Source organism: Pantherophis guttatus, chromosome 10 (assembly GCF_059756535.1).
Source record: "Pantherophis guttatus breed Tessera chromosome 10, ASM5975653v1, whole genome shotgun sequence".
Classification (NCBI taxonomy): domain Eukaryota; kingdom Metazoa; phylum Chordata; class Lepidosauria; order Squamata; family Colubridae; genus Pantherophis; species Pantherophis guttatus.
In genome coordinates, this window is record NC_142072.1 from 6,749,364 (window position 1) to 6,769,588 (window position 20,225).

General features: G+C 44.3%; 1 protein-coding gene across 2 annotated transcripts in view; it reads right to left on the reverse strand.

The window, feature by feature from the left end:
- Positions 1-3,340: 3,340 nt before the first annotated feature.
- Positions 3,341-20,225, reverse strand: part of KCNN4 (potassium calcium-activated channel subfamily N member 4) — a 49,385-nt gene continuing 32,500 nt past the window's right edge. For both annotated transcript variants that reach the window (XM_034434940.3, XM_087876364.1), the window contains 7 exons: positions 18,626-19,035; positions 14,950-15,085; positions 11,827-11,937; positions 7,630-7,748; positions 6,478-6,547; positions 5,239-5,414; positions 3,341-4,163 (listed from right to left, as the gene is read on the reverse strand). In XM_034434940.3, coding sequence (XP_034290831.2) covers positions 5,256-5,414; positions 6,478-6,547; positions 7,630-7,748; positions 11,827-11,937; positions 14,950-15,085; positions 18,626-19,035 — 1,005 coding nt within the window. In that variant the 3' untranslated portion in view covers positions 3,341-4,163; positions 5,239-5,255. The remainder of the gene's footprint in view (positions 4,164-5,238; positions 5,415-6,477; positions 6,548-7,629; positions 7,749-11,826; positions 11,938-14,949; positions 15,086-18,625; positions 19,036-20,225) is intronic.

Below are 20,225 nucleotides of genomic sequence, written 5' to 3' on the forward strand. Positions count from 1 at the left end.
GATAAGAGAACAGGAACTCTCTTGGCTTCCTTTTCTGACAGCCTTCGACAGCCTTCCGATCCCCGACATCCTTCATTCAGTGGGTCGCAGATGGGAGAGAAGATGGAAGGTCTGATCTGCATGTTTTGTAACCTACCCTTCCTTCCCTTCCTCCAACAGCTAAGGCCATGATGGTGAACCTATGGCACGCATGCCACAGGTGGCACGCAGAGCCATATCGGTGGGCACACGAGCATTGCCCTAGCTCAGTTCCAGCACGCACATCTGATTTTTGGGCCTTCCAGGCCCACTGGAAGTTGGCAAATGGGCCTTTTCTGGCCTCCAGAGGGGTGGGGAAGCCTGTTTTCGCTCTCCCCAGGCTCCAAGAAAGCTTCTGGAGCCTGGGGAGGTTGAAAAATGGGCCTACCGGGTCCACTGTGCCATTGCGTGCCAAAAGTGGGGGGAGTGTGCATGGGGCGCATTGAATTATGGGTATGGGCACACGCGCACGTGACCCCTCCCTCGGGTGGGTTCTAAATTTTTTTACTACCGGTTCTGTGGACGTGGCTTATTTTGTGGGTGTGGCTTGGAGGTCATGTGACTAGGTGGGCGTGGCTAGCTGGTCAGAGTCATTTCTGGAAGGTCCTCGCACTTACGACCAGTCCTCGCACTTACGACCCAACTCATTTGTTTGCTTTTAACACTGATCAGCTGTAGGGCGGCCCTTTGAAGCCCCGCGGCAAGAGTTTAAACAGTTTTTTTCCTTCTAGTCATCAGCTGGGACTCAGGAGGCAGCAATAGATTGGGGGTGGGACCAAATAAAAGGTAAGAATAACGTGGGGGGGGAGAACCGATTCGGTGACGTCATATCGCCACCGCTACCGGCTCAGCCAAACCGGACCAAACCGGGAGGAACCCACCACTGCCCTCCCTGCTCCCCCCACTTTTGGCACGCGACGGCAAAAAGATTAGCCATCCCTGAGCTAAGCTAATCTCTTCCACATTCCCCCTTTTCTTTTTAATGTTTCTCTTCTAACTTTCCTTCCGGACTTCTGCCCTTCCCTAAATGAAATTAGGCCAAGGGCTACAGGTCACCCACGCTAATTAAAAGAGGACAATTTACAAAATGGCCTCCGTCACACACATACCCCCTTCCCCTCTCTTCAAACAAGCTGCGTCTTTTCGGTTGTGAGTACTTCCTCCACCTTCAGAGTCAATGTCCCGATGGACTCACAGAAACTTCATCTGATTTAGCGATCTCTTGATAGGTATAGAGTGTAAATTCCAGGTGGCATTTTGCACTTGGCACATCTGGAGAACACGATATGGGAGATAGCAGATAATTTATCTTTGTTATTGGAACAAAGGCCTTTTTTCCTGCCTCTAATTAAGTGCAGGACTTTGGAAGCAGAGCTGTTCTCGTTAATGTCTCATAACAGCAATGGCACTTAGACTTACCCGTGTTTCCCCGAAAATAAAGACCCTGTTTTATATTTTTTTGAACCCCGAAATAAGCGCTTGGGCTTATTTTCGGGGAGGTTTTATTATTTTGGGGTGTGTGGATGGGGCTCCTCTTGCCATCGTACCTGATTTCCAGCTCTGCGTTTAAATATTTTCAGAGGGAGGCTTATTTTAGCGCATGCACTCAAAAGCTCAATTGGACTTATTATCAGGGGATGTCTTATTTTCGGGGAAACAGGATATATATCACTTGGTACTGCTTTACAACCCTCTCTGAGCAGTTTACAGAGCCGCCATATTGCCCCCAACAATCTGGGTCCTCGTTTTACCGACCTCGGAAGGATGGAAGGCTGAGTCAACCTTGAGCCGGTCAGGATCGAACTGCTGGTAGCGACCAGAGTTAGCCTGCAATACTGCATTCTAACCACTGCGCCACCACGGCTCTTAAAGTTGTGGATACAATCACAAGACAGGCATTTCGGACAAAATACCTTGGACGATGAGCTAAATACAGGCGAAGTTTGCATGGCAACTGCTGTAATGCGCAAAAGAGCCATCCAAGGTGAAAAGCTAAATCAAGTTTGGCGTGTTGGTACCCTTAAAACTGAGATCTCGTAATCTCAATCTGGGGTTTTAAGTGGAGTTCAGCATGGAAACTTAAGGAATTGCTTGCTTGCAAAGCATCTGTCCCTAACATTTCGCTGAATATGGTTCTTTAGCTTGGTTCAGATCATTACTGGATGTTCCTTCCTTTTGCTGGACGTTTAATATACAGTACAGGTAGAGTGACCAGTTGCTTTCACGACCATTCAAAGTTACAATGGACCCCCTTCCCCCTAAAAGCTACTTAAGACACAGTTACAAAGTTCCAACAGTGGCGCGCACACGCCCCCTAGTGGTCACATGGCTTCATTCCGCGCTCTTGACAGCTGCCTCACCTTTACGTTAAGTTGCAGCATTCTGTGTTCACGTGACACAATTTTGTAATAACACTTAGGCTTATATACCACTTTGTAGTGCTTTGCAGCTTCCTCTAACTGGTTTACAGCCTATCCCACCCCCCACCCAACAATCTGGGTCCTCATTTTACCAACCTCAGAAGGATGGCTTGAGCCGGTCAGGATCGAACTGCTGACAGCGAGTAGAGTTAGCTTGCAATACTGCATTCTAACCACTGCGCCACCACAGCGGCTCTTAAGTTGTGGGCACAGTCAACGACACAAGCATTTCGGACAAAATAACCTTGAGTCAGCATACCACTTCCAACAATCTGGGTCCTCGCTTTACCGACCTCAGAAGGATGGAAAGCTGAGTCCAATCTTGAGCCTGTGAGAATCGAACTGCTGGCAGTCGGCAGAATTTAGCCTGCAATACTGCATTCTAACCACTGTGTCACCCTGGCTCTTTACATCAGTTTTTGCTGGAATCCAGTCTTTCGCGGGTTTCCAGCACAGAATTAGTGGCCATAAGAATGCATTGATTTGCTTAATGACTAGGGGGTTTTGCTCAACCACCACCACTAAAAAGGTGGTAAAATTGGGTTGGTCATGTGGGTGAACTGACTTATGACAGGTCTTCAGCAATTTCCCATCGAACAGTGCCCACCGCAATTCATTGACTTGCTTAATGAGTATGGCATTTGCTGAACAACTATGGGGAAAAAAATGTCATAAAATTGGATTGGTTGTGTGGATGTCTTGACTTAATGATCATCATGACTTAAATTCCAGGCTGCATTACGGTCATAAATTGAGGACTACTCGTCAACCAACCCAAACACCACTGTCGAGAACAAACTTCTTTGGGTAGCGTGCCTTGTGATTGTGTTAATAATTCAACGTTTGACCGTGGAAACCCCTGATCCCAAGTTTTGCCGTTCACACTAAGGCCGAATCCCGTCTTCCTGTTGGAGATGCTTTAATTTAGATCCTTGCACCAAATGCGCGATCGGAACTCAATCCGATCAAGTCGTATGATTTCTTAAATAGCGTCGAGAATTTCACACAGATAATAATAAAAATACAAACGAAACCCTCTCCCTGTGAACAGGGCAAGCGTCCCGGCCCTGTCGGGCGGCTTGTCGCTCAAGCTCAAGTCGCCAAAACCGGGTGGCAAGCTGTCAAAATTAAACGGAATGACGTCTTCCGTCCTCGAGAAGTTCTGGGCAGTAGCTGGCCAACTGCTTCCTGCAGATCTGATTCCTGCTACGTCTGGAAAGGTTTCTGCCCAAGACCAAAGGCAGAACCTTTGCATTCCACAGCGCTGAGATTTTTTTTTTCTCTTCCGTTTCAAGTACGTTTCTGGCTGTTTTCCTATCCCGTAAGTGGTTTCCATCCCTTTCCTCCCACGGTTCGTTTTTTATCTTCAGCAACGAGAGGATACCAGGATATGGTTTCCATCCAGAAGAAAACCTCCCAACCCACCTCCCCGGCCAAGGCACATGTCTCTGCAGATACATTTACCGACACAATAAGTTTCCTCAACTGCAAACCAGGTTTTTATACTAGCCTTGTGGCCGGCCGGCCATTCTAAAGAAAGTTATAAGGCTCGTCGTGTCTTGAAGGTACCACGAGATGGCGCTGTAGTGACAGTTATTTTCTTCTCCGTGTACTGCTTTGGCTTACGGAATCCATTAAAAAAAAAAAAGGCAGTCGGTGTTCTAAAAGTTCATATCTTGAGCCAGGAGTGAGAAAATGAGAGCTCAAAATCCTCTTGGTGGCCACCTGAGATGATAGGGGGGGAAAAAAGTCGAAAGAGGGATGACATGTTAATTCTGTGCTCAGACAGCTCCAATAAATATCAACCTAAATGCCCATTTTATCTACTTGCACCAGACCTAACAGACTGAACACGGGTATTGTTTATTTTAAAAAAATCAAATCCTTATTTTATTTTATTTTTTTAAAAAAATTATATCCCAGTTTTATTATTTTTTATAAATAACCCAAGTTGGTGAACATTCCTAGTAATCCTCCTTCCTATTTACCCACCACTACAATTTTGTGAGGTGGGTTAGGCTGGGAGAAAATGACTGGCTCAAAGTCACCCAAGCCAGCTTTCACCTAAAATAGGGACTAGAACTCACGGTCTCATGGTGATTGGCCCAAAGTCACCCAGTCAGTTTTCATGCTTAAGGTGGGACTAGAACTCACAGCCTCCTGGTTTCTAGCCTGGTGCCTTAACTACTAAACCAGGGTGGAATACAGCAGGTATTCTTAAAAAAAAACAAAACTTTACATTTTAGATGCACGGATTTGGCATTCAAAGTAAAATTACCTGAACCATCCACCTGAACCCATTAATTTTGGGTTTCTGAGGGCAGAACCAAGAGAAGGCTATTCTAGCTAAATTAGAACTGCGACCCCTTCTAAAATACCGCATAGTGTCGGGCTTCTCAGATGATCCAAAAACTGTGGCCTGATGAGCTAATCCTGTTTTTATTGTCAAGCTACATTAACAGAACCTTGCAAGTTCAAGTAGCCACCAATCTCTTTGACTGCCCGATTATTTTTAATTTACTTTCTCTGCCTGTTATGTAACTGTGGGCCAAGACTCCTCTTATCTGATCGTTCCCTAGGCAGCATCTCGTCCCTCCCCTTCCTGCCTCTCAGGGTCGTTCCCACATTACACTTGGTGAAAGATTTTCACTTTCTTTGGCCTTTCCTTGAACCCACATTCCATAACCTTCCCTGTTTTTAGCCCTGTCATTTCGTGCATTTACTTTTTGCAAACGGAAAAGATCGTCCCCCCCCCCCAAAAAAGACCCACCAGTTCTAGTCCACAGAGGCCCAACCTTACCTGGCAGTCCTTGACCATCAATGCACCTGCTGTTCCTCCTGTTGCTTGGACTGCACAAGGGCAGAAAGCAATCTGGTCATCTCATCCAGTTTCCCCTCAAGGGACATGATCTGTTTTTCCAGCTCCTGGTGAGAGATACTAAGGCTGGATCTGAGGTCGCACATGATCATTTGCATCTGGAAGGAGGAGAAGACAGAAATCATGCTGGTGGGGCCAGGTTTGGCGTGTCTCTGGAGGTCTCCTGACTCCTTGAAGACAGGAGTCAGAAGTACAAGTCTCCTCAAGTTGAACTCCTGGTGACTTCGTGGACAACATCCGCCCAGCTGTCTTTTTGGGAGGGTCCTTTAGCTTCCCATGCTAACCTAGAGCAAGGGTGTCAAACTCAAGTCCCGGGGGCAGGATCCGGCCCATGAGGTCCTTAGATCTGGCCCACTGGACTGCTCTGGAAACATCAAAGGACAGCAGCGGTGCCTCTGCTGGCAAAAACGGAGCTCGGGAAGGCTGCATGCGGCCCTCCCAAACTCTGTTTTCACTGGCAGAGCGTTGCAGGAGACCGGGGTGGCTGAAAACGGAGCTCGGGAGCCCGTTTTCACTGGCAGAGCGGCCAGGCCACCACAGGTGCCCCTCAAGAGGTGGGATTCACTTACCTTCCCTACCGGTTCACAAATGTGAGTGCACGCACCACCTTCCACACATGCTCTGCTCATGCACGTGCCATCCACGCATGCGCACAGCCTCCAAAACATGGCTAAATAGAACAGCATTACATCCAGGCAGGTGGGCGGAGCTTACTGCAGTTGGTGCTACCAGTTTGCTTGAACCGGACAGAACCGGCTGAATCCCACCACTGGTGCCCCTGACACGAGTGATGTCAAGATGGACACACCCATCCCAGTCCTCCGAGGATGGACTCAAATGAAATTGAGCCCTCAATGAAATCGAGTTTGACACCCCTGACCTAGAGTGTGGCGGTCACCCATCCTGCCTAACCTCTGACCCCAAACAAGGTCAGCTAACAAATACAACCTACAAGCAGAAAAATCTATTCCATCTCCGCTAAAGATAGTGATGGAGAAGTGATAGTTTTCCAGACGAGGCTGATTCCCGGGACCCTTCGCCCTTGATTGCCCTGTCTGGGTTGCTGGAAATTGTAGTTCAGGCACCCACGTGTAGAAGAATCAGGCCTTCTTTTAAACCCGGGCAAGGGCTCTCCTGTCATGGGCTGGCTAGAAAACCCACCTTAGAAATATCCACCATGGTATTCACTTGATCTCGGATCTTGCGGTGTTTCATTCTCACATGGCGAAATCTGCAACAAAGAAAGAGTTAGTCCCTGAGCAACATGATTAGGGGACTGGAGGCTAATATAAAAGAACAGCTGCAGGAATTGGGTATGTCTAGTTCAATGAAAAGAAGGACTAGGGGAGACATGATAGCAGTCTTCCACTATCTAAGGATGAGAGGGTAAACCTATTCTCCAAAGCTCCTGAAGGCAAAAGATGGCTGGCTGGGGAATTCTGGGAGTTGAAGTTCACAAGTCTTAAAAGTTGCCAAGGTTGGACAACCCTCTTCTATAACAGGGGTGTCAAACTCAAGGCCCGCGGGCCGGATCTGGATCCGCGATGTGGTTTGATCCGGCCCGCAAGGCTGTCCTGGAAAATTAAAGGGGCTGGCCCACATTGTTTTATCCCGGCCCACCCCATCCTGGTGGGCGCGCAGATGCGTGCACCGGTGGTGGGTTTCAAATTTTTTTACTACCGGTTCTGTGGGCGTGGCTTGGTGGGCGTGTCATGGCTTGGTGGGCATGGCAGGGGAAGGATACTGTAAAATCCCCACTTCCTCCCAATCAGCTGGGACTTGGGAGGCAGAGAATAGATGGGGGTGGGGCAGTAGTGGGTTCCTCCTGGTTTGATCCGGTTCGGCTGAGCCGGTAACTGTGACAATATGACATCACTGAACCGGTTCCCTCCCACCCCCCCACGTTATTCTTACCTTTTATTTGGTCCCACCCCCAATCTGTTGCTACCTCCTGAGTCCCAGCTGATGACTAGAGGGAAAAAAACTTGTTTAAACTCTTGCTGCTGGGCTTCAAAGGGCCGTCCTACAGCTGATCAGTGTTAAAAGCAAACAAATGAGTCAGGTCGTAAGTGCGAGGACCTTCCAGAAATGACTGACCAGCTAGCCACGCCCACCTAGTCACATGACCTCCAAGCCACATCCACAAAATAAGCCACGCCCACAAAACCGGTAGTAAAAAAATTTAGAACCCACCCCTGGGGTGGGGCCAGTCAGAATTTTTACTACCAGTTCTCCAAGCTACTCAAAATTTCCGCTACCGCTTCTCCAGAACCTGTCAGAACCTGCTGGATTTCACCCAGGGTAAGAACTTACATGTGAATGGCTGCCAGCAGCCGCCGGTGGTGTTTGCGTGTTCTTAGCCCATCCTTCCTCTTGGTGTGCTTGTGCAATAACCAGGCTTCTTGTAGTACATTGGCAGCTGAGCATTTCATCTGGAGGCACATGCAAATTTGGTCAAGAAAGAGATTTTATCTTTGAGACAACCACTGTTTCTCACCCTAACCTGAGACTTGAGTTATGTTTGCAAGACATAAACTTTACTGTGCCGCAGTAGGGTAAATTAGCTCATCTGGACATCAAAGGTTGGTGATCTGTGGCCCTTCCAGATGTTGCTAGACTCTTGACTCTCAACATTCCCAACTAAGTGCAGGCAATGATAAAAGATGCTGGGAGTTAGAGCTAAACATCAGAAGTGCCATAGATGGCTTGCTTCTGCCTCGCACTCTTTGGGAACAGCAGCTGTTTGTGGCTTAGAGGGGGAAGAGGAGAAGGAGGAGAAGGAAGAGAGGGAGGAGGAGGAGGAGGAGAGAAGGAGGAGAAGGAAGAGAGGGAGGGGGAGGAGAAGAAAAGAAGGAAGAAGAAAAGAAGAAGAAGAAGAAGAAGCAGCAGCAGCAGCAGCAGCAGCAGCAACAACAACAACAACAACAACAACAACAACCCCTGGTGGTGCAGTGATTACAATGCAGTATTCCAGGCAAATTCTATTCACTACCAGGAGTTCGATCCTGACCAGCTCAAGGTTGACTCAGCCTTCCATCCTTCTGAGGTTGGTAAAATAAGGACCCAAATTGTTGGCGGCAATATGTTGACACCGTAACACACCCCGAGAGCACTGTAAAGCACTAAGGGGTGGTCTAAGTCTAAATGCTATTGCTATCACAAAGAAGAAGTCGCCAGCGGGATAATGGCATGAAACTCATCCCAACTTGATGGTAAAACCATGCCTCTGATGAAGCTACCAGTGTCTGCGGCACTATTCATTCTACATGTCCTTCAGAAATTCAAAAGAAGAATCAGTGTGCAAGGATGTTCACAGACCAGTTTCTCCCCGCCCATCCCCCCAAAAAATGGTCCCTATCTTATCTCCTGATTTACATCCGGGAGAAAATGACTGTATTTTTTAATCAGCGATACATAGCAGTGATTAGCCTGCTACCAATCATGTTACTAACCAGTGGTGAGTTTCAAATTTTTTTACTACCAGTTCTGTGGGCGTGGCTTGGTGGGCGTGACATGGCTTGGTGGGCGTGGCAGGGGAAGGATACTGTAAAATCTCCATTCCCTCCCCACTCCAGCGAAAGGTTACTGCAAAATCCCCATTTCTTCCCAATCAGCTGGGACTCAGGAGACAGAGAATAGATGGGGGTGAGGCCAGTCAGAATTTTTACTACCGGTTCTCCAAACTACTCAAAATTTCCACTATCGGTTCTCCAGAACTGGTCAGAATCTGCTGAAACCCACCTCTGTTACTAACCCTCCCTAAAACCGAGTAGAGAATTTGGCAATGCTTTTTTTTTTTTTTTTTAAATCCTTTTTTTCCAGGGTGTGGGAGAATGTGGCTTAATAATTGCAACCTTAGTAAAGAAAGTGACAAAACAAATCAGCCTTTGATGCGCTGATCAGAGCGTTGTGATGCCAAGAGGAAGCCACAGAAGGTGGGAGTGGGGAGGCACAATCTATCACAATTTGCACATATGTTTGAGAACACACCCTGTGCTACAAGGCAGGGTGCCCAGCAAAACCAATGTTATTTATCGTGGAGCAAGGGTGGATAATCCTTTTACTGTTAAAAAGCTATATTTCCCCCAAGAGAAATCTGCCAGATAGCACATCCAATGGTGAGATGTCAAGAGAAAATAGTCCTCTTTTTTTTCCCCCCTACTTCTTCTCATATTCACATTTCTTTTTTGCCAGCCCCTCCATGTGGTTTCTGGACTCATAGCTGATTCTTACTAGGGACCCAACTTCATCCCTTTCAAAATAACTTTTGAAATGAAGCCCAGGGCCATAAACTGCCCACTCATCTCACAGGGGTTCTTCACCACTGGATCTACAGCTTATGATCCTGGCCATGACAATTAGCAAATAGAATAGACTAGAAAAGAATTCCCCTGTGCCATCACTCTGCCGAACACCTAATTCCCACAGCACTGCCCCATTTCTCCTCTTTTCTCATCCTCTCATCTTTCCTGTTGTCTTCACCTTTAGAATAGAATTAGAATTAGAATTAGAATAGAACAGAACAGAACAGAACAGAACAGAATAGAATAATGGAAGGGACTTTGAGGTCTTCTAGTCCAACCCCCTGCTTAGGCAGGAAACCCTACACCACTTCAGACAAATGGTTATCCAACATCTTAAAAACTTCCAGTGTTGGACCATTCACAACTTCTGCAGGCAAGCTGTTCCACTTATTAATTGTTCTCACTGTCAGGAAATTTCTCCTTAGTTCTAGTTTGCTTCTCTCCTTGATTAGTTTCCACCCATCGCTTCTTGTCCTACACTCGGGTGCTTTGGAGAATAACTTGACTCCCACTTTGTGGCAGAGTTCATGAAGGCTGATCTCACACACAGCCTTAAGTAAGTAATTTTTGATGAAGAAGTGAATGATTTGGAAAAATATGGACGCACAACCCAACCCATCCCAACCCAAATGTCAGATTTGATAACTACCATCCTTGGGAGGGAGTAACAAAACAAATTAACTCGACTTCCCTAAATTTCTGCCTTCCTGAGATATTATAGCGTGGCTCCATTGTGCAAATTCGGAGAAGGAATTAATTCCATTTCCAAGTTCAACATGTTGCATGAACTTTTATTCCACATAAAGATAGGGTAGAATCGTTCAGAGTTGTTCCAGAAGATAGGACAAGAAACAAAGGCATTTTAAATTACAAAGAAATATTATCTTGGCTGAACTTCAGGAAAAATGTCCTAATGGTAGGACCTGCTCAACAATAGAATAATTTGTTTTGGGAGTTACAAATACAGATTAACAGAGTTGGAAGGGACCTTACAGGTCCTGTTCAAACAGGAAACCCTACATCTGCCTCTACCTAGGATTGAACTCAGAGTTCATGATGAAATGCTCCCGGTTCAGACCGGATCGGGCAATCTGGTAGCAATCGTGGCGGGTGGTTCGGTGATCCGGTAGCGATGGTGGAGCAAAGCTCCGCCCACCCACCCGAGTGTCATTACTTCCTGGTTTTAACCAGGTCTCCGTGCGCGAGCAAAGAGAGAGAGAGCGCGTGCACTTCCAAACTGGTAAGGAAGGTAAGTAGATTTCACCCCTGTCATGGACTCTCCTTCACTGAAGGAGTTTAAATAGAGGGGGGTGTCATCTGTCAGAGACACCGTAGTTGTGGCTTCTTGCAACATCTTGCAGTGTCGGAGTTGACGATCTCCACAGTATGACGATTTTACAAGCACGCAAACTAAACAGACCTGCTAGTCAAGTCTAATCTTTATTTTGATCATAGACCAGCCAAAGATACGATCAGGAAGAATTACAGTCATTTCAAAAATAACTTTGTTTATGAGAGATTTAAAAATACCAATAAACTAGAATTGCTAACATAATAAGATCAGCACGGGTTGCACAGAAATCAAAACACAAGATCTTGCGATGCAAGAACGGTTGGTGAAGATGACGGAGTTAACAGAGTTGGCAGAAGTAATGTGTTTGCTTAAGAGAAAGATTGGTGTCTGTATTTATTAACGCCTGGAAACCCCTGATGGACTTTCTGCAGAAAAAAATAATGATAAAATGAACTTGTGGTTTCTGAATTTCATGACTAGAAAGGGTAGATTACAGAAAGAAGGAAACTACGGCATCATTTTAAAGGGAGCAGATAAAATATAAGTGTGTGTAGATATATATATATATACACAGGCTGCTGGCACAACACCACACCAGCCTCCTTGCTGTCAGAATCAGCTACCAGCTGCACAGGCCACTGACGGACCACAACAGAAGTCCGTTTTCACTGGCAGAAAACTTGGGCCACCACAGGCGCCCCCAACACGAGTGACATCATGCTGGCCACACCCACCATGGCCACATCCACACCCCAGTCCCCTGAGGTCAAACACAACCCTGATGCGGCCCTCAATGAAACCGAGTTTGACACCCCTGCTATAGTCACTTCGGGCTCCAGTTGCTGAGACACCGTTCCTAAAGCTAATTTCTTCACCCTTCTGGAATTCCAGCCAGCAAAGGGTTTCTCTTACCTCTTTGGCACACTGGATATCCATCATGAAATTATGAACGTGTTTCTCGGCTCTGGTGAATTCCAGTTTATCGGCAGCCACTGCCACAAGGAGAGCTGTGCACCCCACTCCCTGGGAAGAAATACGAAAGGAGAAGATTTTTTAAAAAAGGGTTTTTTTAAAAGAAAAAAAAAAATCCATGGATTATTTCTACTAAAAGGATGGAGAAATGGCTTCAGTTAGCACAAAGTAGAAGGACTGATAGGGACGTCGTGGCTCAGTGGCTAAGACGCTGAGCTTGTCGATCGAAAAGTCGGCAGTTCAGCAGTTCGAATCCCTAGTGCCGCGTAACGGGCTGAGCTCCCATTACTTGTCCCAGCTTCTGCCAACCTAGCAGTTCGAAAGCAAGTAAAAAATGCAAGTAGAAAAATAGGGACCACCTTTGGTGGGAAGGTAACAATGTTCCATGTGCCTTTGGCATTTAGTCATGCCAGCCACATGACCACGGAGATGTCTTCGGACAGTGCTGGCTCTTTGGCTTTGAATCAGAGATGAGCACCGCTCCCTAGAGCCGGGAACGACTAGCACGCATGTGCGAGGGAATCTTTACCTTTTTTAGAAGGACTGATATGTTTTTTAAAAAGTTTAATCTGAATTCGAAAGACTGATGTGGCTATTTATTGTCTCTCTCTCTCTCTCTGCCAGCATAACATAAAAACATTTCCAAAAATATGGAATTGAAAAATTAAGCACACATAGTCCTTAAGGTACGACCACAAATTGGGATCAGAATTTTCATTGTTAAGCAGTTATTAAGTGAATCATTCTAATTCTAATTTTACGATCTTTTTGCCATCATATGGTCGTTAAGCAAATCCGACTTCTTCCCTCCCTCTCCCCGGACTGCATGTCGGCAACTGTCTGGGAAGGTCTCAAACGGTGATCATATGATCCTGGGATGCTGCAATCATTGTACATACCTCTCGGTTATCAAGCACCTGAATTTTGATCATGCGATTATAATGGTCATAATTGCAAGAACCTTTTTCAGTGCTGTTATGACTTTATACAGACACTAAACAAATGGTTGCAAATTGAGGATCACTTGTACAGCATTAGGCGGAACAGAAATACAGTTTCTCTACAAAATGCCCCATGTTGACTCTCCAAATATATATTGTACCCAATGATACAAATTTCTTTGTGATGGATCCAGAGTCAGCATACTTAGAATAGACCAATTCCAAATCAAGGAGAAAAGTTAGCCAACTCTAACATTAGTCTGAGCCTGAATAAAGCTGGATTTACAGTAGTGGCCAAAATTGTGGGAACCTTTTGGGAAAAGTGTATTTTTGAGGTTTGATGGCTAATAACACCACTTTTTCTTTTTCTTTTTTTTCTTGAGTTTCAAGAGTTTCAAGATAATCATATTCCATTGCTGGAATGGCCTGGGAATAGCCCAGACTTTCACCCAATTGAAAATATATGGAGCCGACTAAAGAAACTTGCTAGTCAGAAGCAACCCAGCAATAAAACTCAGAATAGAAGCAATCCTTCAATCTTGGTTTCACATTAGAACAGCTGCAGAATTCAAAGACTTGGTTCACTCCATGGGAAGACGTTGTAAGGCCGTCATTCATGCTAAAGGTTACCCAACTAAGGACTAATTGACATGGTGATAATTTTTGTATATCCCGTTTCACTTTTCTTCTTTATAACTGCTATTCTATTAGCAAATCCTTCATAAAAGTTATTGCATTACATTCTTGATTAAATTATCTTTCCATTGATATATAATTTTATGGTACTACTCCAAAAAAAAAAAAAGTGGTATTATTAGCTAGTTTTAGAAAATACACTTTTCCCAAAAGGTTTCCACAATTTTGGCCACTACTATAAGCCCAATCATTGGTACTCGGTGCCCAGTGAATAATTCCAGGATATGCTGATAGCTGAGGCACCCCATTATTTTAGTCTATGGCAGTATTTCTCAACCTTAGTAGCTTGAAGATGGGTGGACTTCAACTCCCAGAATCCCCCAGCCAGCAGCGCTGGCTGGGGGATTCTGGGAGTTGAAGTCCACCCATCTTCAAGCTTCCAAGGTTGAGAAACACTACTCTATGGGATGGTAATTGAAAGATGGTGTAAAACTGGTACTTAGCACTTCTCTGTTCACTCAACTCCTAAATAGAAACAGTGAGAACAACAAACAAGAACTGCAATTGGAGCTGAGTTTGAACCACTTAAGAGTGCCAAAGCTTAAGGCAAACATTCCATTACAAAATTAACTTTGCTTAAATTGGGGGCTGGGTGGGGAGGAGGATTATTCCAAAAGGTGTTTCTCCACTTTGGCAACTTGGAGGTGCGTGGACTTCAACCCCCATCAAAGATAAGGGACTCTGGAGACTCACAATCTTTTCCAACCCTTCAAAATTGATTGAATGATCGCTGATAGACCATCAAGTTGGTGTCATCTCTTAATAACCACGTTGATGTTCTCTAGGAGCATCCATTTCTGCCCTGGTTTTTCGCATCGTCCAGGGATGTCCCATTGCTCTTGTAACTGAGTCCCTCCACCATGCTGCTGGTCATCCTTTTCTCTTTATTTCAATTTTTTCTGCAACAATACATCCTCCTCCTAGCTATGATAGCTAGGTCCTATATGTCTATGTCTATATATCTCTATATCTAGTTATAGCTAGCTAGCTAGCTAGCTATCATCTATCCTGTCTGTCTGTCTGTCTGTCTGTCTATCGTCTATCTATCTATCTATCTATCTATCTATCTATCTATCTATCTATCTATCTATCTATCCTGTCTATCTGTCTGTCTCTATCATCTATTTGTCTGTCTGTCTATTATCTATCTACTGTATCTATCTATCTATCTATCTATCTATCTATCTATCTATCTATCTATCTATCTATCTATCTGTCTATTTGTCTATCTATCTATCCTGTCTGTCTATCTATCTACCCATCCATCTATCATCTATCTATCTATCTATCTATCTATCTATCTATCTATCTATCTATCTATCTATCACCTATCTATTCACACGCACACGCGCACACACACATGTGTAAATAAGCATTGCAACCTTGCATCATCTTTCTCACTGTAAGATGTTGTCATGTTCCTTACCATAACACCAGTGAACAAGCACACGACTTTCCCGCAGACTGTTTCGGGCACCACATCTCCGTAGCCAATGGTCAGAAAAGTGATGGGAATCAACCAGAATGTCCCACCGAGGTATTCGTTCTCATCCATATACTGCCTGGCAAATCAAATAAGAGAGAATCAATATGAAAATAGATTTCATGCTCATATTTATCTAGGAAGGCACAATCGGTACGCAACCTATGACCCGAGTTAGCACCAGAATTACCGTTGCTAAGCGAGACAGTTGTTAAATGGGGCAGTCCTTAATTTAAGAACATGACTGGGATCAGAATTTTCATTGCTAAGTCAGATCGTTGTTAAGTGAGTCACACCCCTTTTTTTGCCATGGTTGTTATGCAAATCACTGCAGTTGTTAAATGAATCATGTTGTTAAGCAAATACAGCTTTCCCCCCATCCCACCCCCATTGACTTTGCTTGTTGGAAGCCAGCTGGGAAAGTTGCAAATGGAAATCACGTGACCTTGGGACATTGTCACTGTCATAAATACATGCTACAAGCACCCAGATTTTGATCATGTGGCCCTGAAGGTGCTACAATGGTCATTAATTCAAGAATCAATCATAAGTCATTTTCTTCAATGCTGAACAGTTGGTGAATGAATGAATGTAGGACTCCCTGTATTATATCCCAGTTAATTGTTTGACCATTCCTGGAGCAGCTAACGATGGTATGAAACAATGGAATGGAATGGAATGGAAAATAGAAAATAGAATAGAATTAAGAATACAGAGTAGAGTAGAGTAGAGTAGAGTAGAGTAGAGAATACTATAGAATTAAATGGAATAGAATAGAATAGAATAGAATAGAATAGAATAGAATAGAATAGAATTCTGAATAGAATAGAATAGAATTAAGAATACTTTAGAATAGAATAGAATAGAATAGAATAGAATAGAATAGAATAGAATAGAATAGAATAGAATAGAATAGAATAGAATAGAATAGAATAGAATAGAGAATACAGAGTAGAGTAGAGTAGAGTAGAGTAGAGAATACTATAGAATTAAATAGAATAGAATAGAATAGAATTCTGAATAGAATAGAATAGAATTAAGAATACTAGAATAGAATAGAATAGAATAGAATAGAATAGAATAGAATAGAATAGAATAGAATAGAATAGAATAGAATAGAATAGACAGTTGTATAAACAGGAGTCATAGAATCAAAATCACATGAAGCATTAGTACCGCTTTAGAAAACCTTAGTAAGACCACACCTGGAATACGGCATCCAGTTTTGGTCACCACATTACAAAAAAGATGTTGAGACTTTGGAAAAAGTGCAGAGAAGAGCAACGAAGATGATTAAAGGCCTGGAGACTAAAACATATGAAGAACGGTTGCAGGACCTGGGTATGGCCAGTCTAGAGAAAAGTTTGCAGAAAAGAAGGACTAGGGGTGACATGACTGCAGTGTTCCAGTATTTGAGGGGCTGCCACAAAGAAGAGGGGGGGGGGTCAACTTATTTTCCAAAGCACCAGAAGGCAGGACAAGAAACAATGGATGGAAACTAATCAAGGAGAGAAGCAACCTGGAATTAAAGAGAAACTTCCTAACAGTGAGGACAATTAACCAGTGGAACGACTTGCCTTCAGACGTTGTGGGTGTTTCATCACTGGAGATTTTTAAGAAGAGACTGGACAGCCATTCGTCTGGACTAGAAGACCTCTAAGGTCCTTTCCAGCATTATTCTGACACAATATCTTCATGTGAAGATAACTCCAAGAGATCCAGAGTCTGGGAGTTATGGGGATCATTTAGCAATGGGGTTGATGGGCTCATGCAAACAACCTAAAAACATTCTCAGTAGACATCAAGACAACTTGGTCAGAAGTCCCAGGATTTAGACACTTTCTCATTCATGGGAAAATATTCGGTCCTTCCGAAATATGGTGGGAATCCAGTAGGAACTCTAAGCCAAGCCAGTTTGACCAGAAGTTTTTTCCCATCATGCTCTATGAGAAGCAGGCCAACTAATACACGAGAACAGGTTGTTGATTTTAGAGTTGAGCCACCTTTCAACTCTTTTGAAATCAGAAGGAGTCTTTTTTTCTTTCTTTCTTTCTTTTTTAAAATCTGTGTCAGCCAAAGTGACAAAATGTTTATTTTTCCTCTAGCAGAGTGGCTCACTTAGTTGTTGACCTTCTCAGGTGACTTGACTTTTGGCTGGCTGACAAGACAGTAAATGGAGCTGTCCTAAAAAAATAAAAATCCAAAGGAAATGGCTTTTTCAATTTAGAAGGAGGTAGGAATCCTTCGGAGGAGAGGACAGAGTTCAAGAAGTTGGGCACCCCTGCTTGCTGTGCAAAGGATCCCAAGATTTGACCTACAAATTCCCCCAGAACAGATTGGGAAAATCTGGGGCCAATCATGCAATTATGCAAAATTTACAAAGTGGTTCTCGAGGATAATTTGCCATGAAGAGGCCTGGCAAGTGGAAGAGAGAGGGAATATTTAGAATAATATTTAGAGTTGGAAGGGACCTTGGAGGTCTTCTAGTCCAACCCCCTGCTTAGGCAGGAAACCCTACACCACTTCAGACAAAGGGTTATCCAATCTCTTCTTAAAAACTTCTGTCTAATTGAATGATTTTAAATTGGGTTTTAACTTTTGGTTTTAAAATTCGGCCAAAACTATTTAATGATTTTAATTAATTTTAACTATGATATTGTATATTTATGTTTTTAATTGGCTGTACACCGCCCTGAGTCCTTCAGGAGGAGGGCGGTATATAAATAAAATTATTATTATTATTATTGGTTAATCTTTAGTGAGATTCACAGCCTTTGAGGCTGGTTAATAGCTCAGCAGCTCGAGTCCTAACCAAGGACCTAGGAACTGTTAAGGTATCGTCGGAGGATGTAAGCTGTTCTGGTTTTTTATTATTATTATTATTATTATTATTATTATTATTATTATTATTATTATTATTTACAACTTCTGGAGGCAAAGTTGTTCCACTGATTAATTATTCTAACTGTCAGGAAATTTCTCCTTAGTTCTAAGCTGCTTCTCTCCTTGATCAGTTTCCACCCATTGCTTCTTGTCCTGCCCTCAGGTGCTTTGGAGGATAGTTTGACTCCCTCTTCTCTGTGGCAGCCCCTGAGATATTGGAACACTGCTATCATGTCACCCTGTGAGGGAGGGAGGGATAGAGGGAGATGGGGAGGGGGAGGGGAAGGGAGGGAGGGAGGGAGGGAGAGAGAGAGAGAGAGAGAGAGAGAATCAGACTTGCAAAATTCTCTGATTGTAGCCATTCACCATAAAATTATTACTACCTGTGGAGTTGAATCCTTGGCCTGGTCTACCTGGTCTACTTACCTTTACTACTGGTTTGCAACGGGAGCACGCACGCATGCTTCTGTGCATGCGCAGATCACCCTTGATGACGTCAGGGCAGGTGGGTGGAGCCTCCCGCCAGTTTTACTACCAGTTCTATAGAACCGGAGAGAACCAGGAGCAACCCACCACCGTCCAAAGTGTTCACATTAAGGTGCTCTCAAAGAAAGAAAGGAACTCTGCTAAGATAGGAAAGGCTCTCCTATCCAAGACTGGGGGAAAGTGGGCTATTAAAAAAAACAACAACCAGTACTGAGGATCTAGTTATGAGAGCATACAACAGGTTCCTCACCGTTCACAGACGGACAGTATCCAAAAAGCAATGATCCAGAGTCCCATTGTAAAGATCAGCAGCACACGGCCCGGCTGGCTGTTGACCATCACCCGTAACACGAAAGGGTACTGGAAGTGGATCTTGTTGAGGGACCCGATGCTGCGGTAAGAGGCATCTCCCAGCACGCTACTCCTCAGCAGCACAGCTCGAGGCACCAGGTAGAGGCGGAGGAACATCACCAGGGAGAGCAACATGTCAACATCTGAGAGGAAGACGAAGTTCTGATTCGGCTGGGGATCCAGGCAAAAGAAATCTCCCACCGGGAAAGGGTGAAGGGAGCAGACTAAAAACTCGAGGATGATGAGAGCCAGTTTCGGAGTGCTGACTGCAATTCGCCAATCAGTGAGGGCATTATCCAGCATGAAGAGCTACAAGGCAAAGGGAACACAAGAGCATGAACGAGCCGGAAGCAAAGCTCTCTGCGAGGTTGTCCCATGGTTGGAATTCATTGTTGGAATGTATTTCTATGCAACAACTACAGTAGTATTCAGCCAGTAGATGGCAGTATTTACAAGTTTGGATCTGCGGTGTATACTCTATGCTTTTTCGTTCTAAGTAGAGTTTCCTGCTTCCTGTTACAGTAATATAGTTGAGCAGTAAAGCACATGGTGACTGTGCTCTTTGTTTGCTCTATGTGATGCTTTATATAAACAGAATTTCTAAACCCCTCCCAATCAACTGGGCAGTTGAGAAGAATGATACCCAACTTTTCATGGAGGAAATGTGGTTAACAGTCATAAGTCATAAATATGAACCAGTTGCCAAGCATCTGAATTATGATTACGTGATCGTGGGGATGTTGCAAAGGTTGTAACTGTGAAAAAATGGCCATAAGTCATATTTTTCAGTGCTGTTTGAATGGTCACTTAACAAACTGTTGTAAATCGAGCACTATCTGTATTTGCCAATCTATGGTTGAGAAAGTGGGTCTAAGCCTAAATCGCACAGGGAGCTTCTGTGCCTGAGGGGTCTAAAACGTGGGCTTCTCTATTCCTAATCCAGCACCTTCCCCTCCAACCCAGAGTGATTCTTGGTCTAAGAGAGATGGTTTGGGTCAGAGTCACCCAAGAAACTTCAACATTTAGAATAGACTAGGTTCTGGATCTTCCTACTCCTAGCTGAACGCCTCTATTGTTACACCATGTTGGCTGTTGGGCTGAGAGAAAAGGATTGGCCCAGAGTCACCCATTCAACTCCCATGGCTGGCTGTGAATTTGGGTCTCTCTGCTCCTAGTCCAACCCATCACCTCTACTCCATGAGAGTAGAGTAGAGTAGAGTAGAGTAGAGTAGAGTAGAGTAGAGTAGAGTAGAGTAGAAGAATGGTGGGTTGCTACCGGTTCGCCCCAGATTGGGCAAATTGGTAGCAGCAGCGGGAGGCTCTGCCTACTTGCCCAGACGTCTCTCTGCATGTGCAGAAGTATTGTGTGCACAAGCGTGCGCACACCCACGAGCAAACCAGTAGCGGCCAAAATTGAAACCCACTACTGAAGTAGAATAATAGAAGAAGAATAGAATAGAATAGAATAGAATAGAATAGAATAGAATAGAATAGAATAG